The sequence below is a fragment of the Colletes gigas genome, unplaced genomic scaffold (genome assembly GCF_013123115.1).
Source record: "Colletes gigas isolate AHSC1104 unplaced genomic scaffold, ASM1312311v1 Colletes_gigas_Sc00004, whole genome shotgun sequence".
Classification (NCBI taxonomy): Eukaryota; Metazoa; Arthropoda; class Insecta; order Hymenoptera; family Colletidae; genus Colletes; species Colletes gigas.
This window is the reverse complement of record NW_025106633.1, coordinates 7,204,911-7,230,999: the sequence shown is the minus strand read 5'-3', so window position 1 is coordinate 7,230,999 and position 26,089 is coordinate 7,204,911. Positions and strand designations below refer to the sequence as shown.

General features: G+C 40.6%; 5 protein-coding genes across 7 annotated transcripts in view; 1 reads left to right on the top strand and 4 right to left on the bottom strand.

The window, feature by feature from the left end:
- Window positions 1-9,667, bottom strand: part of LOC122405493 (syndecan) — a 156,131-nt gene extending 146,464 nt beyond the window's left edge. For both annotated transcript variants that reach the window (XR_006259776.1, XM_043410288.1), the window contains exon 1: window positions 9,435-9,667. Coding sequence is in view for 1 of the 2 variants with exons in the window: in XM_043410288.1 (XP_043266223.1) it covers window positions 9,435-9,506 (72 nt within the window). In the remaining variant the exon portion in view is untranslated. The remainder of the gene's footprint in view (window positions 1-9,434) is intronic.
- Window positions 9,668-10,924: 1,257 nt separating this feature from the next.
- On the bottom strand, window positions 10,925-11,457 carry LOC122405310. Its single transcript, XM_043409959.1, has 3 exons — window positions 11,336-11,457; window positions 11,160-11,253; window positions 10,925-11,098 (listed from the first exon to the last, which is right to left on the bottom strand). The coding sequence occupies exons 1-3, from the start codon at window positions 11,377-11,379 to the stop codon at window positions 10,925-10,927; spliced, it is 312 nt and encodes a 103-aa protein (XP_043265894.1). The 5' UTR covers window positions 11,380-11,457.
- Window positions 11,458-11,641: 184 nt separating this feature from the next.
- On the bottom strand, window positions 11,642-12,730 carry LOC122405309 (ATPase inhibitor mai-2, mitochondrial-like). Of its 2 annotated transcripts, none has more exons than XM_043409957.1 (3): window positions 12,598-12,730; window positions 11,979-12,111; window positions 11,642-11,912 (listed from the first exon to the last, which is right to left on the bottom strand). In XM_043409957.1, exons 1-3 carry the CDS (start codon window positions 12,642-12,644, stop codon window positions 11,781-11,783), a joined length of 312 nt encoding a protein of 103 aa, XP_043265892.1. In that variant the 5' UTR covers window positions 12,645-12,730; the 3' UTR covers window positions 11,642-11,780. The 2 variants fall into 2 exon arrangements, with proteins under 2 accessions (XP_043265892.1, XP_043265893.1); XM_043409958.1 differs by having other exon boundaries at window positions 12,477-12,610.
- Window positions 12,731-12,861: 131 nt separating this feature from the next.
- Window positions 12,862-14,702, bottom strand: LOC122405161. Its single transcript, XM_043409698.1, has 4 exons — window positions 14,418-14,702; window positions 13,293-13,686; window positions 12,943-13,180; window positions 12,862-12,868 (listed from the first exon to the last, which is right to left on the bottom strand). The coding sequence occupies exons 1-4, from the start codon at window positions 14,700-14,702 to the stop codon at window positions 12,862-12,864; spliced, it is 924 nt and encodes a 307-aa protein (XP_043265633.1).
- A 2,539-nt stretch (window positions 14,703-17,241) lies between these two features.
- On the top strand, window positions 17,242-25,947 carry LOC122405160 (protein scarlet-like). Its single transcript, XM_043409696.1, is given in 14 exon segments — window positions 17,242-17,308; window positions 18,921-19,118; window positions 19,199-19,247; window positions 19,948-19,997; window positions 20,409-20,542; window positions 21,072-21,224; window positions 22,050-22,288; window positions 22,975-23,071; window positions 23,133-23,381; window positions 23,849-24,082; window positions 24,772-24,907; window positions 25,116-25,221; window positions 25,494-25,594; window positions 25,697-25,947. Coding segments are annotated over 14 exon segments (1,995 nt in total). The 3' UTR covers window positions 25,879-25,947.
- Window positions 25,948-26,089: the final 142 nt, after the last annotated feature.

Sequence of the window (26,089 nt, the reverse complement as noted above, 5' to 3'; positions counted from 1 at the left end):
AATCCTCGTTCGTGTCGCTGGCAATGTTGCAAATGAAGTTCGTGACACGTACAGCTGACGCGGTAAAAGGAATCACGGAGTCGTACAATTGCGTGCATGACCGGTGACACGCGTGTTCGTGCAAATTGCGTGTCGCACACACGAACGCCACCTCGAACCGTTTCGAACGTACGTTGGCCCTGCCTTACACCGGTCACCAGCTCGTAGAAGCCCATTAATGCTCATCGTTCGCTATTCGTCATTCTGTATTGAGTATTGACACGGTTCCAGCAACTGGAAACCAGTGTCCAGCTTTCTCTGCGCCCGAGATACGTTTATTCTTTTATTTTTTACCAGGTGGATCGCTTGCACATTTTTCAAGGAAGACAATATTTATTTGAGGTCGATAAGTTAATTCACCCGTTATCTGCTTCGCACTTTCACGGAGGCGCGTGGTTAGAACGGTTACGTAACCTAAAACTGTCTCCCGTTGGCTAATTTTGCGCGGAAAATAATGCTGCGCGTTCGGAATGCGCGCCAGCGCTATTTCGGTGTGTGTTCGAGCATAGCCTGAAGGAGTGCCTGCATGCAGCGGTCGGTGCAGTTTCACTACTGGAAATTTATGGACGATTTTCTGGTAAGTTTGTGGTTACGAGATTTCCCGTGCTCGGAACGTGTTTCCAATCGACGTTCGAACGGGGGAATTCGACTTCTTCGCCTTCGACATTTCTCCAAGTTATCTCGTGCTCGACGGAGCCGTTCAATAGTTGAATCGTTCACGGTGAATAAAAGATGCGATAGAGAGATCTCGCGATGTATCGTCTATATACATATTACGTATGTATGGAAGACTGATGTTTCGAAAAGTGACTATACTCGACTCGAGATTTCTACGACAAACTTTTTGGGAAAAGTTCCACTCCGTAGCGTTTATAATTAATTGTGCGAACGATTATTAGTTTTTTTTTGACACGAATATGTATTTTCGCGCAAAAGGACTAAATCGACGATTCAACGATTCGCCGGCATGGCCCTATTAGTTGGCACAAAGGCGGTTCTACGGTAAATTAAACGTCTGCTTTGACGAGATGTACTCTACGCCGATGAAACGGCGCTCGAGTGTCAAGTCAATTGATATTCGTGAATAAATATTGGTCTTGATCCCATCCCCGGGACAGAGTACACGGAAATGGTGAATAGTGTCGTTTGTTTACAGTCTCGGTCAATGCACGGAGCGCGGTTTATTTTGGGACACGTCGTACGTTAGGCGACTGCGGGTATCCGCCGGTTGAAATTCCGAATGGAATACATTAGACTACGACGACCCGTGACGTAGTAATTCCATTGACGCGTAATGTCATTCAAAATTCCGAATAGTCGTCACCGTGTTTACAGAGATCGTCGCTTACATACTGGGGCGCTGACGTTACCGCTGCTAGATTCCAGAATTTGACGGCTGGCGTTCCCCGAACGATTTGCATTCTAATTTCCAAACAAAGGACCCAGCTTCGATTCGACGACGAAATCGATGACCGGGGCTTCATAAATTAGAATCTCGACTCTCGTAACCGACAGAGACAGAGTTTGCTTTTTCTCTCCTATTTTTTTTCCAGAGTTTCTATAGGGGACTATTGGCAATATTGCATGGCCGAGTAATAGAGCCAGAGTATGCTAGAAACGTTCTGTGAACTTATGGCACAAATAAAGTCCGCTTCTTAATATTCTACGAGGCACCTCCAAGTTTATCGGCGCAAAAACGCTTGGGAACGATATTGTACGTCAACCATTCTTTAATAATAATAAAATGAGGAATGTACCGAAGAGGAATTGCAATTTTTTTATGTGCTTACTTTTCTCCTATATAAACGTGATTTTTATTACTCGAGGTCAGTCGAAGGGCCACTGGTACGCGGTTGAATTTACTCTGTACGAAATACGTCGCATTTTTTAATATCAATTTATCGTTCTCTTTGAAGAAATATTGACATCCTAGAAATGTCGTTCGATACGATTCTGGCGAAAGAAAAAGGAAATGTTAAATAAATATATACGTAACGGTGAAGGTTTTCTGGAAACGTGACCGTTTTGCAGCTCCCTCTATCGATCGAAGAAATCGTTTGACCTTGCAGGAGTGGTAATGGTGCTCCATAGTCTCGTTTAGCGTTCGAAATGGCACCGATTCGCGACAACGAATATTAAACGACGGCCGTTAATGGCCGTTTACAACGGCTCGTTCGGGCAACCCGTAGGTCAGGTTGGGGCAATGTACTTTCGCGCTGACTTGTATATATAATATAAATAGACGGCTGAGATATTTTTTTACGAAACGTTCCGAGCGCGACTTTCCGTAGCTTCTGCATCGCCTTCCAACATTTCGCTGGTTGTTTATTTTCGACCGGACACGACGTCCGGAATTTCCGACTATTATATATGGGCCACGTTAATGTTCCCCAGCACAGTTTCGAATGTTTATGACTTTCTCAAGACGCATAGCTACCATTAATATTCGTCCATCAAAAGTAAATTTATTTTTGTTCAAATATACGAACAAATTTTTTCCACGCTTTTAATAACGAAATTCTAAACGAAGTTTGTTATTTCGTTGTACAGAGTATACAAAAATCTATCCTTTCGAAAATTTGTCACCGAATCCAGTAACACACGCGTAAATACCGCGATCGGCGAATATTAATGGGAATAGATATAAATTAATACAGCGCAAGCCACGCAATAATTAGCGACGTCTGCGCATTCCATAAAATTACTAAATTAATGCGATAACTAATTACCGTTGACCAATCCACTCCAATTAATTAATTAAGTTCACTGTGCTAATAAATGGGATCGAGTACGCTTATCACGAAGAAAATGAAATAAATTAATTCCCAGTAATCGCCGGGGTACTTGAATTCGTTCAAAAGCTCAAGAATTAAGGCTCCACCGGCTACAATTAATAAAAATGAAAATTATTAACGAATCGAGCCCGGCAATTTAACATTAAAATTAGTTGTTATTTCTTGGAAAACATTTACCCAACGATTCTATCGATCTGATGCTTTCTCGATTTATTCAATGGCGGCACACTGACAAAGTATTTAAACGTTATTCAAAAATGAAATAAATTAGAGTATATCAAAATTCAATAAAATGTATCGGTTAAAAATTCGTAAAATATAAAATATTAACAGATACCGAAGAATACAAAAATTTTGATTTTCGTTAGAGTATAAATAAACATGATTAACGAAATTCCTTAAATCCAATCTAAAAACTATCACGTAGAAAAGGAAATAATTGTTTATTTTGAAAAATGAATGCAACCGCGCCCTTTTGATCGCTAATTCATCTTTTCGAATCGCGAGAATCGTTCCATTCTTTTGTGGAAGCATAAAGCAAAGCAAAATCGCGAGAAACGTGGCCCCCTCCAGAGGTCGTCGTAAATCGTTTGAAGTGCGTTTACATCGAGTCGCATTTTCCAATTGCGCGATCTTAATTTAACCAAGCGAAAGAAGCCCCTGTCTCTCTCCTCGGCGAACAGTTAAAGCCCCTGGTTTTACCGGGCGATGAAATATCTACGGTAATAATCTCGCTGTCTTCGCGCGGAAAATGCATTCTCCCTAGCCGCCTTAACCGGAGAAGGGACAACTTATAAATATTCGTATCGTATCGCGGCGAGAACTCGTTGCGTAATATGTAATAAAGAAATCGCAACATTGGTGTTGAGTTGCACAAGTCGTTTCCGTTTGAGCGTATAAACGCTGCATCGACGTTACTGAATTATCCTTTTACGAACGCTCGATTTTCCCTAGACCTTGTAGCAATGATTTTTAATTTTTTTTCTTTTTTTTCGAGTGATTCGTAGAGTAAAAACTCTCAACGACTGTTCGACGGTGGTACAAGTATTACTATCTACGAGGGATGACTTGTATGAGGGTCGAGGTAAGCTGCACAAACGCCACCATGTGGCTTTCACGGGGTTTAACGAGGCACGTTATGCCGTTTGGGCCAACGAGCCCTGCAGACCAGCCTACGGGCTGTTTTCCAACAACAAAACGTGAGTCACGCGGTGAATTTCGCGAATCGTGCTGCCAGAAAGGAACGAGGTCATTGTGTCCCCGCCTTTGAGGGAATTCTTAGGGCCTGTGCGATCCTCTCAATCCCCCCACCCATAACCCCCCCGTTCGACGTTGCCAGAGCCCTCTTTCGGCACGGCCGATTTCCGCGTAGCTTCGCGGAATACCGACACGCGACAGGACAATACGAGCGCAAGGACAATGGCTACGCGGGCTCGGAAAACAAGGGCTTTTTAAGGCTTGTTGTCGTCACGGTACCGCTCGAAACCCACGACGGAATGTTCACAATACTGTAATTAGACTCGATCATCGATCAAACGGCCCTTATCGACGCGCCGTGAATCGAGGATTCGTTCGTTGTTTAATAATGCACGGGGACACGCGACGGCGCTATGGGAATGATTCATTAAGCACTCAGTGACTCGGTCGGAACGTAGTTGATCAACAATTCTGACAGCAGGAGCGATCGTGCTCGGCACAATGGGGGAGGCAGGGTCAGTTTCGTGCTCGAGATACCCTTTCGAACTGTATCTCGTGTGAATGACTGTGAAATGCAGGCGATAAGTAATCACAGATCGACGAACCTCTTATCTAGATAGAAATTTTCAATAACGAATACAAATAAAATTTTAAAACCTATCAACAGGCTTAAATTCCATTATTCGTTGATTTAAGATGGTATTTTAAAATCAAACCCCAACGTATTAAATCTGTGCTTCGAACAAACGAGTGCTCGACGAATTGAACAAGCTGAAGGGCTTATCGAAAGTCGGGCAATTCTCCGTCACAATGCATTGTTACGCAGGACAAGCCAACGCACAGCGCGGCAATGCCCTTTAAGTAACAATACGCGTAACGTTACGTAAACAGTGAGCGTTATTAATTCCAAGGAATCGTGCCCCGTCGACGCACAAAGGCAAAGATTCCGAAGCGAAAGATCCGAGAGAGAGCCCGTGCAATTATTAACTGAAATTAATTCAAGCTGATTTCCACAAGAACGAACGTTTGTTTGTTAAAAAAACAAAAACGTCGAATACCATCCTGGCCGATACAAGCGTTTCTTTATTATTGCTTTCAAAGCTTTTGGTCGGACGAGTTAGTTCCTCCTCGACGAGAATCGATAATGCCTATCTATTATAGATAACGAATGTCTTCGAGACTGTTAAAGTTAACCAACGAATACACCACGGGGGAAATATAAACAAAATATTTCAAAGAATCTTTGTGAATATTCAGTGTACTTAAATAATTGATCACGGATAATATAGTATACAGGGTGTTCGGCCAACCCTGGGAAAAATTTTAATGGAGGATTTTAGAGGCCAAAATAAGAGGAAAACCAAGAATACCAATTTGTTTATGGAGGCTTTGTTAAAAAATTATTAACGTTTAAAGTTTCGCCTGTACTGAATTTTTTTCTCGAAAATGCGCAGGATTTCGGGGGTATGTCTATCCACCAAAATTGATTGTAATTGACCCCCGCAACTAAAAATAATTTTTCCAGAACGATTTGAAAGTTTTTAATTTTGTCGAAAAATTTCACATCTCGAATTTTTTTCTCGAAAGTGGGTAGGATTTCGAGGGTATGTATAATGACCAAAAATACTTGTAATTGACCCCTCTAACTAAATATAATTTTTCCAGAACGATTTGAAAGTTTTTAATTTTGTCGAAAAATTTCACATCTCGAATTTTTTTCTCGAAAGTGGGTAGGATTTCGAGGGTATGTATAATGACCAAAAATACTTGTAATTGACCCCTCTAACTAAATATAATTTTTCCAGAACGATTTGAAAGTTTTTAATTTTGTCGAAAAATTTCACATCTCGAATTTTTTTCTCGAAAGTGGGTAGGATTTCGAGGATATGTATAATGACCAAAAATACTTGTAATTGACCCCTCTAACTAAATATAATTTTTCTAGAACGATTTGAAATTTTTTAATTTTGTCGAAAAATTTCACACCTTCTCGAATTTTTTTCTCGAAAGTGGGTAGGATTTCGAGGGTATGTATAATGACCAAAAATACTTGTAATTGACCCCTCTAACTAAATATAATTTTTCTAGAACGATTTGAAATTTTTTAATTTTGTCGAAAAATTTCACACCTTCGTGAATTTTTTTCTCGAAAGTGGGTAGGATTTCGAGGGTATGTATAATGACCAAAAATACTTGTAATTGACCCCTCTAACTAAAAATAATTTTTCCAGAACGATTTGAAACTTTCCATTACATCGAAAAATTTGTCCACCTACTCGAATTTTTTTCTCGAAAATGCGTAGGAATTCGGGGATATGTCTATTCACCAAAAATGATTGAAATTGACTCCTGCAACTGGAAATAATTTTTCCAGAACGATATAAAATTTTTCAATTTAATTGTTAATAACTTTTTAACGAGGCCTCCATCAACAAATTGGTATTCTTGATTTTCGGCTTATTTTGGCCTCCGGAATCTTTCATTAAAATTTTTCCCATAGGTGGACGAACACCCTATATAAGTACATATAGATATATAAAAAATTGTTTGTATTAACGAAATTATTTAATTTATTTTTCTCGCCTCGTAAATCGAGGCGTGTACTCGCCATCGCGATTTCGATCGATATATTTCGACCCGTATGCACCGCGATACCGGAACTTTCTACGCGAACTGCTCTCGTCCGTTTCGATGGTTTTCGACTGTCGATAAATACTTCGTCGAAGAGTGTTTCGTTTCCCATGTCCGTCCAACGCAACGATCGCGTGTGCAAATTGTTCGCGAGTGTTTACGAAGGGGGAAAGATTTGTTTATTTTAAATTTACAGGTTTTATCTCGCAGAGAAGCAAAGAACTCGAAATAAACTTAAAAGACGGAATCAGTCGACGCGGCACGCGACGAAATTATTGGACACGTACGAACCGGCCTTAAGGGACAGCGGTCAAGGATAAAAGTTCGAGCATAATCTGTTGAGATTGGTTTCTATTTATAAATGTTGCTGTTAGTTTTTGAACGCACTTCGAGTGTTTCACGTTACGCTCCCGTGTCCAGTTCCACGAATGCAACGGTCCAGCGTAAAACTAAAAAATGGCGCGTCGCGTTGCAGGGTGAAGGTGACCCGAGCGAACGTCCGAGTTCGACACGCAGGAGACTCGATGAGTGGAAACAAATCCTAGAGTATTAGCCGGCTAATGCCAGCCATCTCGATCAGAATTATTGTTAGGAAATGTTAACGTGATAAATTAGCGGCGTACGAAATAATATATTCGTAACACGCACGGTACAGACGTATAATTCTCGATGATTTAACGTATCGTGCTATTATGCCGGGCAAGAATGCTTCGTAAGGTTTCGAACCTTCCACGAAAGCATTAAGAACTATTATGTTCGCGCGCATGAAAATATTTCTGCAGAGTTTGAATGTTACGGGTACGGTATATTCGTGCATTATACTAATGCTTTCCCGTGAAGAATGAAAAGCTGCATCGATTGGAATACTTGGAACTAACCGGAGGGGGGTTCCACTGGAAAGAAAAAAAATGAAATTGTAATTTACGTAAGTGCATAATCGTTACAGAGCATCTAACCCGTTTAAAAAGGATCGGAATTAAAAAATACAAATTTCACCTGCTAACTTTAACAACCTCGTATTGTGCAAGTTTGCATAATCATAAAAAAAAAACAAATGAATTTGAATGAAGCATCGGGAAAAAGTAGCCTGAACTTGTCTTTCGATTGCATTGAAAATAAGTGGAGAAGAAAACTGTATTAAATTTGTATTAAAATCTAAAACCAATACCTCCTATTTAAAAATTTCCATTTCACTTTCCTTTTCATTTAAGAGCGTGTGGGCCCTCGCCAATTTATTCTCAGGTGATAATTTGAGAAATGATGCATGAAAGGACAGAAGTAGCTACCTTGTTACTCTAAAGAAACAAAAAGAATTCGTTTTTTAAATAAACCGTCACCGGGGGGTGAAAAATGGATTTTATACGACGATCGAAAACAATGAGGACAATGGCTAGGTAGGCAAGAACGGACAAAACACACGCTGAAACCGTCGCTTCGACCAAAAAGATAACGGTCACTGTTCGGTGGTCATATGGGCTCTTAAAAACAGGAACGACGACGGTTGCAGAAATATATTGCATAAAAATTGGAACAGACGCGTTTATATATTGCAAAAAAGCAATTTGCATTAACGAATGAACGGGAACAAACGTTGTTAAGCGACAATGCAGAACCTTCCTCATCAAGGACGATAATAAAAAACTGAGAAAATCAAATTTAACCCTCCAATAATTCTCTGATATTCCGCTGCCAGATTTTTTTGTAAATCAATTCGTCATCCAGTCTGCGATTCGAAATAAAACGATAAAACGAAAAAAGTTTTTATGGTTTCCTGCTCACAGCCCAGCTCGCACTGTCAACGTATTTCCAATAGCTGTATTATGAATATGACTGGCAATTACGAACTGTTTAATAAAGTTGTATTATAGAAATTTACTGTAACAAATAGCACGATACATTGTGCCTATATTGCTTTAAAATGTCGTGTTATTAAACAACCTTCCTTTGTAATATATTCTGTTTTTCAATACTCTTTCTAATTTTCTGATAGAAAAAATGAATTAAAATAAGAATTCAACATGGATAAAATAATCCAGAGCCATTACTTCAAGTACAGAGCGCTTATAAAACACGCTGTGTCTTGTAATAATGGAAATCGAACATAATTACTACGTTAAGTTGTTTTACAAATCATTCCCCGCGATAAATAATAATACGATTAATGATAAAACAAATTACAGCGATATAAACACAATGTACCACGTACAATTGTTATGAAACGGCTAATAATTGCCACCAGATTCGTAATTCAAGTATTGGAAATGCGATCTACAAAGTGTGGATATATTCGGACCTACCGAGAACACGTAGGGAACCAATAATTAACGCTGTATCGTTCTGCATTGTCGTGCAAACGTGCCTCGCGATGCCCGAGCGCCGCACGAGATCGAGTAAACAAATTCACGCAAATCGCAACGAAGCGTAAACAACGAGAGGAGATCGCGTCTCGCGCGGACTTGTTTGGGATTCGAACGCGCTCCGAAGTCGGGATACGTGCGAGAATGCGACGCGATCGCCCGAACAAACTTCCGCACGCGAATCCCGCGAGAAAAACGTTTCGAAATATGCACCGTGAACAACGGACGATCGTGCGGTGGGCCCGTTTGAAATTTCATCGAACGCGCGTTCGACGAGTGCATGGGCAGGATCGCGCGAGGAGGAAGCACGCGAGACGTCGGAAATAAACGGGTAACGGCGATCGTTCGATCGCCGGAATCGGTGGCAGGACACAGAAGGAAAGGCTGCTACGAAAGCAATCGGTGTTGTACTCACCTCGGTAGCGGCGTTGCATCCCGCGAGAATGACGGCCGTGCTGATCAGAATCCAGTATATCCTCGGTTGCATCTTTCCTCCGGTTTCCGTTGGGCCCGTTCAAGAGCCCCCTGGTTCGATCACCGCGTCGACTCCGGGAAACCCAAATGAAAAAGTACGCGTACGTCCCAGGCAGGAACAAACCACCAAAAAAATCCACCGGAGCAACAACGCGACACACACCACACTGATCGATGAACCGCGAGACACTGAGGGCGCGACGATCGGCCGCTTTCGTCGCTCGGCCGCCGCCATCTTGGAACCGCCGGACGCGCGAACTGGCGGCGCCCGACGCCAACAGTTTCAAGCAGCCTTTCGACGCTGCGCGAGAAATTTAAATCGATTTTAATGGGTCGTTTTTTCGCGGGTTTTCCCGCGCTGGGAAACACGTTCGCGCGTAAAAGTCCTGAAATACGACGCGTTCGACGATTAAAATTAATTTATTGCGCGAGAAATACGGTTGAAAGTGGTTATTGGTTCGATGAAATAGGTTGTTGCGTGAAATTTTCTGTTGTGCTCGTGCTCGTGCCGTGTTCAAAGATGCTTTGATAATCGTTCGATTGCTTGGGTACGTGAAGAATTTATTGTTACACTTTGAAAAGTTCCATGTTGATATCAAACCTAAATGCATGCTGTAAATAAGGCTAATCAAAGGGGAATTCGGTTTTTATGTATTCAAAGTTTGTTTTCGAAATTACTGTTTAATACGTCGATTGCAAGACCAACGTACATTAAGCAAATTGGCGCCAAAAGTTTCTTCACGAATAGTAGGAAATTCGAGATTGATTTATTTTCACTTTCATTAATCATATATGCTTATCTGACCTTCAAGTGTCATACATAGGTAATAATATATGTTACTCAGATGGATTAATAATCCATTATCGATTCATGTTTGAATTACAGTGCTTACAATCAGATTTATACTGCTTTTTAACAAAGTAACACTATAGAAACTAAAAAACTTCCAGTTTAGTTATAATATTTAGTAACAAGGTTCCTGATATTAATTTATATGAAAAATATTGGATAAAACTTACTTTAACTTGTTCCAAGTCGTATAACAACTATCAAAATGTTCCTCTGAAGTTCTGATAAAGATTGCTATCAGTATTATAAGAAATAATATAGAATCTTTTTCCAGGAAGTGTGGATCCTGAAGGAAGTGGACAAAGATTTGGAAAATGATCAACACATGCAACGGGGAAGTGGAGGACAACGTAATGGTGAGTGCTAAATATTAAGTTCGTTACACGATTACTTAAAAAGGCAAGTTATGTTCTTTATTTGCATATTTTGTAACCTTTATGATTCTAGAATATGTAATTTTAAAGTTAACAAGCATTATTGACATTCGATTATAAAATTATTTCACAAAAAGAAAAAAAAGTATCTATCAAACATATATTGGAAAAATAACGTATACATAATAACTGTGCACAATAGTGATGTCACTTTTTATCGCTGGCCGATAAATCTTTGTCAAGACCTTTCAAAAATCGAAGATTTTCGTTTATGTTGCGATTGTATTCCTCAATTTTGTTGCGCATCGTCGTAACTTCATCTTGCATGCATTTCACCTCGTCCTGCATTTTTTGCTTCACCATTTCTAGTAATTCTTTGTCCTAATAAGTAAAATTTTTATTCGTCAGTATCATTAGATACATTATTTATAAAAGATATTACCTGTTTATAATAATATTCGGCCTCGAAAGCAATATTATCGTTTGTTGTCTTGTTATTATTGGAATCACTATTTTTTCTTTTAAAATATTTGAAACTATTGACAAACGAAGAAATTAACATAACCATAAAAAGGAATATTCGTGATCGTCACTATATTTTTGAAGTATCATACTCACCTACTAGTTTCGTACGATAAAGTTCGTAGAATATATCGGAACATTATGTGGAAAAAGCATTAATTTGTCAAAAAAAGTCGTGCAAGTTTAATTAGACAGAAATTTTGCCTTTCTGTCAGAAACGTAAAAACAGTCGAATGCGGAGATTATCGGAAAAAGAATCAAAATAATCGATTTCTACCTTTTATTTCACGTTCGAGACGTATAAATTAGTTTTGGTATCAATAAGTACAAACGAATGAAAGCTGTTTTTCCTTTAATACGTATTAAAAATCAATGTATTTTATTCTATTATGTAACATTTTGTAACAAAAGAAAGAAAAAAGGAATACAGACACGATGATTCTACCATCTTTACTATCTGCAATGCATGATATTATATAGTTATAAAGGGCAACTTCACACTTCTTGAAAAATTAGGAATATTGCACCGGCAAAAATCAGTTCATTTTTCATTCATATCTGTCATTCTTGATTTGTGACGGTTTATAGCTTCTTGATGACGCTTGATTTGTTCCTCGTGGAAGGAGATCTCGTCGTGTAGATCTTCTTTCAGCTTTTGAAGTTGTTCCTTTTGCTAAAGAAAGAAAAACATTATATATAAATCAGCATATACATAGAACAGCGAATTAATGCAACCGACCTGATTATAAAAATATTGATCCTCGTGGGCAGCTTCCATTTTGCCAAAGGATCCACCAGCTTCGCGAATACTACCACCACCTCCACCACCCTTACCAACACCTGATCCGCGTTCACCAGACATTCTTACTTGGCTGAAAGAAGCAGATGTAATAATGTTTTACACTGCCAAAAAAAAGCTGTGGCGCACTGGTAGCAGTTAAAAATACTCTCAGTGGCCATTTATATCATCGATGCATCGAATAGTTGACCAATTTAATGGAAGTCGTTCACAGCTTCGAGTATCGACATTAGAATTAATCAGAAATTCGAAACAGTATTAATACATAAATATTTTTGGATAATCTTGTGTTACATGGGTGTTACATAATTTAAGTGCACATATTAATTCCATAATAAGTCTTAGATATATTAAAATTCGTTGAATCGGTTCGAACGGAACAAGAATTATTTATTTCGTACTACGATATTAAAAGAGAAAACTCAGAATTCAATATACGTAGTTGCAAAGTTACGTAGTGCAAGGTGTGGAAAAAGCCGGGGTTGGAGCAAACGTCGCAGATACAATAATTTCGTACAGTGAAAGAAAAAAGTATCCCGTGGAAGATATTCGTTAATACCTTAATGAAGCCATATTCCGTGAAAATGTAAGAATAACTCGTTGCATTGTTCTTGATGGAGAAATTTCAAAGTGCAGCAAGTATCGAAGGATTCCAATGGAAACCGTACAATGCTATAAGTAGTAGAGGGGTGACGCATCTCTCTTTCCAGCACGAGTTTCGTGCAATAACCGTACCGGCGCTCTCTTGGCGGCAATATTAATTTCATTTTTATCACGAACACGCAAATTCGACGCAATGATTAAGAAAAACGTACGGGATAAATTAAAGGCTATCGAGTGAACTCGGTGAAAACAGTGGGTGCTTAAAAATAAGCCTCGCGTTAATATCGAAGCAAATACAAACCTGTAATACTCGGTAGCTTGATTCTCTATCATTCGCCTCTTAATCTCAGACGTTTTCAGCTCGTTGATGGCGGTCTGTTTCTGCAATTCGGCACGCTCTAGATCGATATTTAACATTTTTAGCTTCAAATCGTGCTCCCGTTGGGCCACCTCCAGCATCCACGTTGCCCTTCGAGCGGATTCCTCGTAATCGTCGATCCGATCGTTTCTGTTCTTCGAAGCGGATATGTTCTCTTCCGCTAACGGATCGAATTATGTTCGGATAAATAGTCCATGCTCGTTCGAATAATTGCAAGCGTATATTTTATTCCACGTTCGGTTACAAATTATTATAGGAAATTAAAAGAGTACCATTATCAAGATGGCGACCCATGGTGTGCACGGATCGCGCTTTTTGCTCGGCGAGGTCCATCGGTTCATCCTCGGAGATCCGTGGTCGTTTATTTTCCAATTGATCGGATCTTTTTCTGTAAATTTCGCCCTGGCTAGCTTCCTCCTCCGTGTTGTAGTCGTCGCTATCCGGCTCGACTTTAATTTCGTTGACTATCACTTCCGGCGTGGACGTCGTCAACTTGTCCAGGATTGCCTGCAGGCTCGTAGAGCTCTCGCTACCTTCCTGGCTGTTCTCGTCCGAACGGTCCCCATCCCCGTCGTTCTTCTTCGCCTTCTCCATCAACCGCCATACCTCGATCGAGAGGTTCGACGGTCGACACTTGGCCGCCTCCTCGGGGCCCAGACTTTTCACCTAACACGTTGTATTAATACGAATATTACAGATTAAATATTTAATTTTACATGGACATATATATCCTGAACAAATACGTTCTTCATATTTGCATACACCACTGATTGCATAAAATCCGCAGTCTAGTGGTGTATTTTGTTTCCATCGGTTTAGTTGGATACTAGGCGTATTTAGATATTTACGTGATTTTATGTATATATTTCTTTGAAATTAAATTTTATATTTTTTTATTTAATATATTCAAATATATTTTTTTATTTAATATATTAAAATATATTAATTATTCAATATATTTAAATATTCAATTTTTCCCACTTCGTTAATATTTCGCGCGTCATTTGTTCCGAGTAAACACGTTCATAAAGGCGTGTTCACAAAACAGTGTAAATCAGCAAGGAAAACAGAGTAAACTTCGGTTTACTCAAACTCCACTTGAACTACCCCTCCGAACTAAAACTGTTCTCTAACTTTTGTATCGAGTTCCACCGCTATTGGAACTCGATACGAGTGTATCGTGTTATACACAGAGCATCCCCTAAGGTGGCTTCTTTTCTCGGACAAAAACCTGGCCGATATTGGAGATTTTTTTTTTTCCAAATTTTGTACCAATTAATATACCTAAGAAGACATTACACGAATTTTTTCGAAATTGATACACACTCTGTACTAATTTATTTATGTTCATCGTCGAATGTAATTATTTAAATTGGTATAGAACGAGACGCAGTCACCTTCTCCGCGAAAGTGTACATTTCCATCCTGGCCTGGGCCTTCATCCGCCTCCATTGCTCCCTCATCCTAGTGATGTCCCTGTCGGTGGAGAATCGTCCACGAAACGCGCAGTGAATCTGCTGCCACGCTAGGGTCTTCATCGCCGAGGCAGTGGCATCGATCTTTTTGTTCTCGATCGCGGCCACGTGCGCCTTGATCAACGCGAACAAAGCGTTCTTCTCCTCGGGGACCCAGTTCTGCGTGCGCTCTCTCTTCTTCAACAGCACCGTCGTCGCGCTCGACATCGTTCAAACCTTTCACCACCTCTTCCCCTCCGAGCCGCAAGAACGATCGAGAAATTCACTTCCCTGCTTTCCTCCAATTATTGCGTTTGAACGACGCCCGTACCGTCGCCTCCCGTCGATTAGGCGATGTTTACACACGTTTACTTGTTTAACCGCTGGTTTAAAACAGTCAACTGTCTAACCGGCGTCGACGCGCGCATACAACGTGATCGAAAAGCACGCGTCAGTTTCAGTCGTCGTTCGAGAATCGATGGTCAGCTTCATTCTCTCTATCTTACGTCCTTTGTTCCTCTATACTTTTCAATCTCGTAAATTCCTATTTACCATCATCTGTGACTTTAGAATTTTTGTAAATCATATCCCTGATAATAATTTCTCATTTAAAAAATCGTCCAAAATATTAATACCCCCTTGAGAAACGTCACCGTGAGTGTTCGTGAAAAATATTTATGTACGCGTTATTCCCGAATATTTGGACAATAGACCACGAGTATTTCGATAATTCCTACTTCACTCCGTCCCAAACGATTTATTTTCTAAATCCCCGTCGTGTCAGTATCCGAGGACGCGGTGAATCGATTCGATCGTCTTCAGAAGCCTCGGACTGTAAGTTTCACGGGGCCTTTGGTGGCTCGTAAGCGTCGCGATCGCCCAGCGTCGCGTCGTTCAGTTAAACCCGAACTAAGGAACGACTAAACGTCGGCCATTTTGGCACGGTACTAGCTAGGCGCTCGATATTAACAAATCCTCGATTCCTAGCTGGGGTGAGAGAAGCGGCACGAGGGAGGGAGACAGAGAGGAAGGTGGGGAGGGTGAGAAAGGGCGCGAAAGAGAGAGGGACGGTCCAACGTTCCGCGCAACGCAAACATTGTTTCGTTTCATTCCGCGATCCGTCGTAGAATCATATTGCGCCGATTCCAATATTTCGGTCGTTTTATTGCAATTGCTCCCGCTCCCCTCCCTCGCCCGCGTCCACGATTTTATCCCTTCTCTGCCCCCCCCACCCTCCACACACCCCTCTCTGCACCCTTTCACCCTACGCGTTGCGTGGACGTTCCTCGATCATTGATCTTCCGGCTTAATCCCCGACGGTCTTCCGGCGCACGTTCCTCGCGCACGGAGAACTTATTTTGCGCGGCAAAAGAAAGTTCAACGACCAAATTACCAGTAGAAACGCGATTCGCAGGCAGTGCAACACTTTTTTGTAATCCAATTTAAACATCGTAGCAAATAGCGAGACACACTTTCAAACCAGTCTCGCGTGCTTTATTTTATATATTTTATAATCACAAAGGCCGTACGCTCGTTTCAGTTTCAAATTAGTTTTTAACGTAATATCTCGAATTACAAAGCATCAGTTTATTACCATCAACCGCGGTAAATCGTGTTTTTTTAACGTTCCGATGGTCGTACATCATTTAATATTTTAAACTCCGTGGGACCGTTCGTTACAAATGTTTTAAATAAATGAAAAATGTACGCAATGCAAAATCAATATTTCGTTATGGAATTGAAGTTAAACGAGTCCGCGATGAATGTTCCCCGTATCTCGAGTTTCCTATTTTCCATGTAGATAAATAAATTCCGACGTGTTTGCTCTGCGTGGATAAATAAATAAAGCCCGCGTTTGCTTTCGTTAACTATAAAATCGCGTGTATTAATTATTTTTCAGATACGTAGCTTTTGAATTATTGCTAACGCGTCGTAACGTTGCACTAATTTATAGGACCCGGCGATTGTTCGGAATGGAAATTAATTAGTCTTGTAATAAATAATGATAAATTATTCTTTGTATGTAAATTGTCAAGGAAATAAAGCTACGGCAAAAACACGACGTCTCGTCCTATATTTCGAGACCTCGTTACGAATTAATTCGCGGTTAGGGTAACACGTGCATCCAAGTAGGAAAGCGTTCCACAATTAATTATTATGATTCTACGCGTGAAATTAGTAGATTTTTAAAATATTAACACATAGCTATGCGGTTGTAATATTATTGTTATAAATCTTTCGGAAAAAATTTGTTCAGCTCTTAAACTTCTTCCATACTCAATTAAAATAAGTCAAGAATAAATAAGTATTCGTTTTTAGTAGTAAAACCTTGGTTGACCAGTTGACTTTGTTGCAAGTATAGTTCTACTCTTCAGTAAGGCTTCGTCTCAGCCGAGATTAGACATTTTTCTATTTACCATTTGAGAAACCATTGTATCTGTAATTATACCATGTGTTTTACGTAAACGAATAACGAGTCGATCCCAAGAACAAAGGAACTTTTTGTCGTGCTGTCGCGAGGCGTCTCCGATGTTTGGAACCCCAGCGATGACGTAATCGAAAAGAAAACAGTCGAGAGCTGGAACGGGTCAATCCTCTTTATTTCGCGTTTCAGGTTTCAGGTTTCAGTTTCGTTCCAGACACCGGACAGATAGGACTCGTCGTGTAGTCAATTTGTATTTCTTATTTTTATTCTCGATTAAATAATTATCTACTAAGAACGTGCGTATTGTGTTCTCAACCATAAATTTTCAACAATTTTATAGGAATGGGGACCTTGGAAGAAGGGGATAGTCGAATGGGGGATCCGGGTTTCGTGAAGTCCCAGTCTTATTGTTAGTTCGAATCCCCATCGGTATGCGTTAAACCGTTTTCTCGTTACTCGGTAATCCGTCCAGTGCGTTCGTCGCGCCGCTGTGTGGTTGTGCAACGAGCCACCGTTCCATATAAGACACACCATCGCCTCTTCCTCCGCAAAACCACTCGCGATGGTGTCGTATTGTGGGTGAATAACACACGCCTTCGGTTACCATAACCTAGTCAGCCTTACACCGCCGTAGCGATCTCCGCTCGCGACGTTTCCAAACGTTATTCTTCGCATCGAAGAAGATCCGTATCGCTTACCAAAATAAAGCCAGACACGTCTGTCATGGAAACAAAGGGATAGTTGTTTTCGTCGAGACCGATGAAACGTTTGACGAGTGTATCCGTCCGAATAAGTTATTATGCGAATGCACGTTACGTAATGGCGGATCGCGTGCCGATCGGATGAGCCCGACCGTAGCTACCAATCGTCGTGGTTGTCCGTGGATTAGTGAGAGCAATTTAGAGAAATATCTTTTTCTTTCACCCTCGCTCGAGTGCGCGAGGAGTGGGGGCGTGTTTGATCGGTGGGATGTTTCGTGGATAGATCAGTCGTATTCCTTGGTGCGTATCGTGAGAACTTGTCGATCGGTGATCTTGTGGGTTTACGGTGTTCCGGATCTATTTTCATCCTGCCAGAGTAAGTATGAACGTATCGGTCGGTGGAAACGGAACGTCTGGCATGATACCTAGGGTGGTGGGTAGCGATGGACTCGAGTCGTTTGGAATCAGTTCAAATTTAATTACTGGAAATTAAAATCATTTTATTACTGTAATCCCACGACTATGTAATTTTTATTAGAGACTACGAATGGGACATTTTGACCACTTCGGTAGTTCTAGTGTTGATACCATATTTAGTGAAATCTTCACTTCTGTTGATAGTCAGAATTTAGCGAGTTTCGTCAAGTTAAGAAACTTTCAATAGAGTCATAGTTCGTCCAGTTAGTTTGAATCTGAAAATAATTTTCTCCAAGTTTTGAAAAGCGTTTTAGAGGTCCTTTATGGAGGTTAGTTTTCTTCGTGAAATTAATAAAAGAGTGTTGATACGACGTCTTGTAGAAATGACTTATATAAACAGAATCATTATGCTAGCTGGTCCAATATGGCGGCGCACAAGCCGGACCTGTACTTTATGTAATCAACCTGACCTACAGGCGCTGCATAAGACAGTAGTGGTGGAAGGGCTTTGATCAGCATTGCAACAAGGATTCTTGAATAATTACGGAGCTTCTTACGCCATGAAGACAAAGACACGACCTTCGACGACATTTTTCTTTAATTTTTCATTTTCTCGTCGGAGAACCGCAGATCGAGTCCTTGCGCGGGATTCCATATAAAGCTCGCGGTACAGGGAAAACGATTCCACTATTTTCTCAGTCTCGACAGATGCAAAAAGGAAAACCAAGTGTTTGTGAAATTTAATTAAATTCGATTGAAAAAATTTACATAGTCGAAGGGTTACAAATGTCGATTCGGTTAAACAAAAATTCGAAGAGAATTATTTATTTGATTTAACGTTTTCGGTACACTGTAAAAGCCAGAATATAAATTTAATTTTTAAGCCTGATCTCGAACGTTTAGCGTTAGTTTTTGTTTTCTAAAATTTTGTCCAGATGAAAGGAGGGGTGGAGTATCCAACGTTGCTTCAAAATTTACCGAAAGATTTGTGTCTAACGTGGAAGAACATATCGTACACGGTTCAGAAAAGAATCAATGGCGGCAGTCTACGAGCGATTTTCGGTTTGCAACACACCGAATTCGTTCAGCTGCTCAACGAAGGTACATTCGAAATTAAATAAACTGAAAGATGGAGTTAAGAAATCTGACATCGTTCGGTTAATATTCTGTTCTACTTTTAGTCAGCGGTATAGTTAATTCTGGAATGTTGATGGCTATCATGGGATCAAGGTAATATTATGGGGGTTTCTTAAATAATTTCTATCGTTATATATTATCTTTGTTTATATTTTCCGAATGAAAAATTGACCGATGTCCCGAACGAACTATTAAATAGAACAGTGGTTCCCAAACCGTACTCAGTGAGATATTTCAAAGTTTGCTTCAAACTTTTTTACAATATAATATCCGATCCTCGTAACATGGCAAATCGCTGGAGTACTATAAATAATTAAAAACAAAGTCCATACTCGCCGGAACGTACTGTATAATCTGTCATATTTAAATCCGGTCTATCAAACTCCAATCAATCGTCGAGAAAGGAAAAATGTGTAGCTCTCGAACAGAAATAATAAATGGATTGTTACGACCACAACCAACGTTATCGATCTCCTTCACAATGGTCTGTATACTTTCCAACAACAAACACAGCAAAATTCGAAGACAAAAAAATATTTTCAATTCAATTAACCTCAAATTTCACCAATCTTCGACAAATTAAAAATAGAAAATTTTTAATATTTTTTAAACCGTCGAGCAGAGAAAGTTGGGGAACCTCTGATTCGTTTCTGCGGGGGCAAAGGGAGCAGAGATAAAATTGGAGATCTCGAGGGTACAGGTCGTAGAAATTACGAGTGCTTAGCATTCCAGGGTTAATCGTTTCCAGCGGGGGAAAATGTCCTCTTTATTGAAAGAAGTTCTCGGTTTGCAGCGGCGCTGGGAAAACTACTTTGCTCGCGACCATCAGCCGACGCGTCAAAGGTTCATATTTCTTCCTATTTTTATACTTAGCTACACAGAGTGTTGAATCCAACTCGAGAAAAATTTTAATGGGAGATTCTGGGGACCAAAATAAAACGAAAATCAAGAATACCAATTTGTCGATCGAGGCCTCGTTAAAAAGTTATTAACGTTTAAAGTTAGCAGCGTGCATGCGATAGCGTGCCCCGTTCTACGAGCGTAACTTTAAACGTTAATAATTTTTTAACGAAATCTCGACCAAGAAATTGGTATTCTTGACTTTCGTCTTATTTTGGTCCCTAGAATCTCCCATTAAATTTTTAAATCAAAATCAAAACTTTACTAGTCTCGAAAGTAAGGACATTTCGAATTAACTTTGCTTGAATAAGAAACTTCAAGATGAACCTTTGAGAAATGATTTCTGATCGATAGGTAGAGCCACGGGCGAGATCTTGTTAAACGGAAAGCCGATAGACACCGGTCAAATGATAAGGATATCCGGATTCGTCCCTCAAACGGATCTGGCGGTCGAGTCGCTGACGGTCCAGGAGCACATGCAGTTCATGGTTGGTCCAATTAGAAGGTCGCGGTTCACCTGTCGCGCCGACCGCGCCGCTTTGAAACATTTTGCACCTCGTTTGCGCCTAATTGGCCACGCTCGAGTCGCGATCGATCGCGGGATCGATATCTGCGGAACGTTTAGACGGTTATTGGTACGTTTCACGGTACATTGGCTCGAATAATTTATTCGATAATACCGCGTCGATCGGCCGTTACCTCCCACCGTCGGGCAAATTGTAATCTGCTTTACGATCGACGATTACGATTATCCTGTAATCGAGCCAGTTATCGGTGATTACGATTACCAAACAGTTCTGGGGAAGTAAATGTTACCAAAATTAATGCACCAAACGCTCTGCCGGGGAATTAAAAGTTATTTGTTCGTGTCATTGCGCGTATAGGGTGGTCAATTTTTCGCGAACGTTAACGCAATTTGATGTTTCGACGTGAACGCGTCGAATCAATCCGGTTAACGTTTCAGAGTTATTGGATTTCGAAGCCGTTAGAATTGTACAATTGTTTCCGTTGATTAAGGCGTGCATGAAAATGGACAGGAGGCTCCGGGCCAACGTTCGAAAGCAACGCATAATGGCTCTGCTGGCGGAACTCGGCCTGGGGACATGCGAGAACTCGAAACTCTCAGCGTTGTCGGGCGGCGAGAGGAAAAGGGTCACGTTGGCCGTCCAAGTAAGCAATAATTCATCCAAACGCAAGACAAACTCGCAATCAACATTTTTTTTATTCATCTTTATCACTTTGCAAAGGAGATTGTTCCAAAACCTAATTTCTCCAGTAGACAGTAAAACAAATTTTTATTCACACCTAGACGACTCCCGATATTATCAATAATAGCTTGTCAACGCTAATTTGTACATGCAAATTTCCCATCGCTTCTTTCACGACACGGCAAACAATATCGTAAGATTAATGACGAGCCTTTGATTCTCATCGCGGTCTTAAGTTCAGGAGATCGATACGCGACGTTATCGATCGATCATTACTTTTCCCATTAATCATTCTTCGACACCGTGGACGTTGATCGTTTGTATAATATTCCCTTGCATCGATAATTCTGTTCGAACAGTGATTTCTTATGAATCCGTAATTTTCGACTAAAAAATGGCGGCTCGTTTGCAAGGATCGGGGAAAAATTTGAATGGGTGATTCCAGGGGCCAAAATAAGACGAAAATCAAGAATAGTAATTTATTAATTGAAGCTTCGTTAAGAAGTTATTAACGTTTCAAGTTACGCCTGTAGAATTCGCGAACAGCTACGCGCGCACACTATCGCCATTATCTACAAGCGGAACTTTAAACGTTAATAACTTTTCAACGAAGCTTTAAATAACAAATTACTATTCTTGATTTTCGTCTTATTTTGGCCCCCAGAATCTCTCATTAAAATTTTGTTTTGTATTAATTACTTTAACTGTAATATAGATTATTTTGCACGAGTTCTCTGCTCGCAATTTTCTTAATACGAGATGCACATAGGGTAGAGGATTTTTCTAGCTGCTCACCGAGCCCAGTATACTCTTTTGCGACGAGCCAACCACAGGGTTGGACAGCTACGGCGCCATGACGGTGGTCAGAACGCTCAGAGAAGTAGCTGCCAGAGGACGGATAGTCGTTTGTTCGTTGCATCAGCCTGCATCCGGTTTGCTGGACATTTTTCACGAAGTTATCCTCCTCTCTGGCGGCAGAGTCGCCTTTCAGGGCTCGTCCATCGACGCCACGGACTTTTTCGATAGGTTCGGGTATTATCTATACTATTATATAAAGAGAGAGCCGATTTTTATGTTCGCGCAAAACTCAAGACTTATTGAACCGATCTTCCTCAAATTTTGACACGTTATTCCTGCATACTCTAGGACGGACATAGGCTATCTAGCATGTCTCAGAAGCGTGTTATTAACATGTAATTTATATGCAAAGATTTCATGTGTACGACTGTTTGGCAGACCACGCGACCCCTGTATACGACAGTCTACTTGGGCGCGCAAGCGCATATTCGGCCCGCGCGATACCTCGCCCGTAGCAGTACTGCGATGTTACCGCCAGGTGGCGAAGCTTCTCGAGCGCTTTCTCGCGAGATAATTGCATTATCGCGAATATATGTCAGGACGATCGTGTGGTCGTAAATTGCTTTTGCACAAGGTCTGGCGAAGCCGAGACGGGGCATGCTAATTTTTTATATTTAGACTCTTGCACAAAAATATTTTCGTTCTTAATTGGGTCGAATAGGTTCCCCGCGATAAGCTGCTCGATTCTACCAATTACGCCTTAATTCCCTTTTACTGAAATTGCCCGTGTAGAATTTTAATGGCGTCGAAAAAAGAGAAGAAAGCATTAGTTTCTATATTGCTGTAGGATTATTGGCTCTTTCGAGGCGTTCGATTAACTTTTCACAAAAAAGAAACGCAATACGAATTTCCAGCTTGAATCTACGTTGCCCGGCGACCTTCAACAGCGCGGAGTTTTACGTTTCTCAGTTGTCCATCGTTAGGGACAAGGAAGCAGAGAGTTATGCGAAGGTAAAGGCAATAAATTAACGAAGGAAAGGAAGCTGAGAATAGCAATTCGCCGTCTTTGCAGGTGAACTGGATCTGCGATCAATACGAGAGATCCAAGTACGGTCAGAGAGTGTCGAAACTGATCGAATTCTCTTGCAATGGCTCCTCGGACGTCGACGATCTTCCGTTAATATTCTCGGAGGTTCCTTCCACGCGTAAAGATTTTAAGAAAGCCAGAGCACTGACGCAGGTGCAGTGGCTCACCTGGAGGACCTACGTCGACTATAAAAGGAACTATGCCTCTCATCTGTTGCGATTCGTAACGTACATGGTGAGACATCGATTACGTTCGACTCTCTCTGCTCTCAAACTCACAGTTTTCGAGTATCTTTAAAGGATATCCTATTGCAAACATTCCAAAAAATAAATAAATTCCTTCTGTCCCAAATGTGTGTCCAAATTCACACTGTTTGTGAATAATTTCCCAGACCATTAAAATTCCAATCAGCGAGATCTTAAGGGGGTATTGCTGTCTCATAACTTATTATTTATAACTCCCACAATTTTTAATATTTATTGATGAAAAAAATACTGTAGATGCTTATAAGATGAATGAATATATCTACAAAATTTCAGGACAAAAGAGCGTACCTATCGTTAAAAAAAAAAATCACAAAACAGCAGTACTCCCCTCAATACACATTTTCCTTGAACGATTGTGTTCTATTTTCCAAAAAGTTTTCCTAGATTTTCTCGACCTCCAACTCCTTGGAGCACCGACAGACGCGTATTTTAAAGTTCGTAGGCCTGCTAGTAGCGTCGCCATACGTGGACGTGACGGGAAGGGCGATGAATCAGGATGGTATACAAAACATGCAGGGCCTGCTCTACCTGGTGGTCGTCGAGACCGTGTTCACGTTTAATTACGCCGTTTTCTACACGTTCCCACGGGAATTGCCGCTTTTGCTGCGCGACATCGCCGGCGGACTTTACGGTCCAGCGCCGTATTACATCAGCAAAGTTGTCGTTCTGGTGAGACACTCGATAATCATGATCTTTTCCAACAATTCTAAGACAAAGACTGGGCAGGATAAAGGGTTATATTGTTGACAAAATATTAGTGTGGGGTCCATAGTCTCCCGTTCTCGTCACCAGAGGGCCACGCGATTGTCTCTCTCGCAAGCGCTTAACCGACTCCTCCTTTGAATTTTTTTCTCGAAAGTGGGTAGGATTTCGGGGGTTTGTCTATTCACCAAAAATGATTGTAATTGACCCCCACGACTGAAAATAATTTTTTCAAAGCGATTTGAAATTTTTTAATTTTGTCGAAAAACTCGTCCACCTACTCGATTTTTTTCCGCGCTAGTGGGTAGGAATTCAGGTGTATGTCTATTGACAAAAACTGATTGTAATTGACCCCCATAACTGAAAATAATTTTTTCAAAACGATTTGAAATTATTTTTTTCCGTCGAAAAATTTCACACATTCTCGAATTTTTTTCTCGAAAGTGGTTAGGATTTTGGGGGTGTGTCTATTGACCAAAAATGATTGTAATTGACCTCTGCAATTGAAAGTAATTTTTTCAAAACGATTTGAAATTTTTTAATTTTGTCGAAAAATTCGTATCAAAATGACGAACGTGTGTTAACTAAAAAAACTAAAACATATTCTTCACTGAAAAATTGTTAAACAAACGTCTGAGTGAGCACGAAATTTCTAGATACCCGGAGCGATAATGCAACCATTTTTATACGCCGTTTTCATATTCACGATCACCGGTCTGAAGGGTGGATTTCTTGGGTTCGTTTACTTCGCGCTACCAGTGGTGGTCTGCGCCATTTCTGCGTCCGCGCTCGGTGAGGAATCCGATGGACAACAATTACACGATTTTTCGTTTCCATGCCAACAGAATTCATCGTAAAAAATTATTTCAACAACCGTCGTATCTCTCAAAGAAATATCGCAACAGGATTTATCGAAACAAAGAAATTAGAAAAGATTTGTTTGCATGGAAACGTGCCCCGAGGCGCGGTACTCACGTCGACGATTAAATCTTTCGAACAGGTTTATTCCTCTCGGCGTCGTTTAAATCCGTGGACACGGCTTCTCTCTTTTCCGTGCCACTGGACTTCCTTGGCCTGATGTTCTGCGGGATTTACCTGCATCTCGGGTGAGCAAATTGATCAGATAAAGTTAAACACACCTCGAATCGTAAAACTCGAATCGTTCACCCTTTGACGAGTCAAATCCGTGGAAATTTTATTCGAAACAAAAATTACGATTATCTGAAACAATCATCGACCACTATCGACTCTCTGAACAAATTTTATTTGTATATTAAAAGTAAGTGAAATTCTTTAAATTGTTAAACTCTTAGTATCGAGTAACGATTAGATTTCAAGGCTCCTCGTGGCGTTGTATAATTATTGTTGAACTTTCCAGACACCTTGCGCCCGGTATCGCGTGGTTAAAGTACTTATCCCAGTTCTATTACGGTCTGGAAGCAGTTTCCTTGACGCAATGGATGCTGATCGATCACATAAGTACAGTGTTGCTTAGTAAATTTAATATCTCCAATTTAAGAATATTTACGATATCTCACGATTGAAAATTATTTCTAAACATTGATTATTGTGTTCTCGAAGACTGTGCCCCGGACCCTGAAGAGCCTTGCATATCCAGCGGACTGGGTGTCCTGGAGAAATACGGTTATTTGCCTAATCACTACGCGATGGACATAATAGGCCTTCTGGCCATATTCTCCGTCAGCCATTTGGCTGGTTTTCTAGTGATTCGACGCAGAAGTCGCAAAGAACCCGTTTACTAGCTTTCCAAATACAAATTTCAATCCTTAGATAATTTTTTTAAAATATATTGTACATCCACGAATAAATTGTCGGAGACCCGTTTAAAATAAAACGAAACTGTACAAACTTGATTGAAAACGTGCTTCTGATTGCCCTTTTCAATGCAGAATATTTCATGTGTACGACTGTTTGGCAGACCACGCGACCCCTGTATACGACAGTCTACTTGCG

Excerpts from the sequence above, each read along its gene's own strand:
- LOC122405309 (XM_043409957.1), bottom strand. The coding sequence starts at position 12,644 with ATGCAACGAGTTATTCTTACATTTTCACGGAATATGGCTTCATTAAG. Across the intron at positions 12,112-12,597 it reads CGGAATATGGCTTCATTAAG|CCAAGTAAGAATGTCTGGTG; the intron begins GTATTAACGAAT and ends TGCTTCTTTCAG. Across the intron at positions 11,913-11,978 it reads ATCAATATTTTTATAATCAG|CAAAAGGAACAACTTCAAAA; the intron begins GTCGGTTGCATT and ends TTCTTTCTTTAG.
- LOC122405161 (XM_043409698.1), bottom strand. The coding sequence starts at position 14,702 with ATGTCGAGCGCGACGACGGTGCTGTTGAAGAAGAGAGAGCGCACGCAG. Across the intron at positions 13,687-14,417 it reads TGTACACTTTCGCGGAGAAG|GTGAAAAGTCTGGGCCCCGA; the intron begins GTGACTGCGTCT and ends ACAACGTGTTAG. Across the intron at positions 13,181-13,292 it reads GGGTCGCCATCTTGATAATG|CGGAAGAGAACATATCCGCT; the intron begins GTACTCTTTTAA and ends TCGATCCGTTAG.
- LOC122405310 (XM_043409959.1), bottom strand. The coding sequence starts at position 11,379 with ATGTTCCGATATATTCTACGAACTTTATCGTACGAAACTAGTAG. Across the intron at positions 11,254-11,335 it reads TTATCGTACGAAACTAGTAG|TTTCAAATATTTTAAAAGAA; the intron begins GTGAGTATGATA and ends GTTTGTCAATAG. Across the intron at positions 11,099-11,159 it reads CCGAATATTATTATAAACAG|GACAAAGAATTACTAGAAAT; the intron begins GTAATATCTTTT and ends TTTACTTATTAG.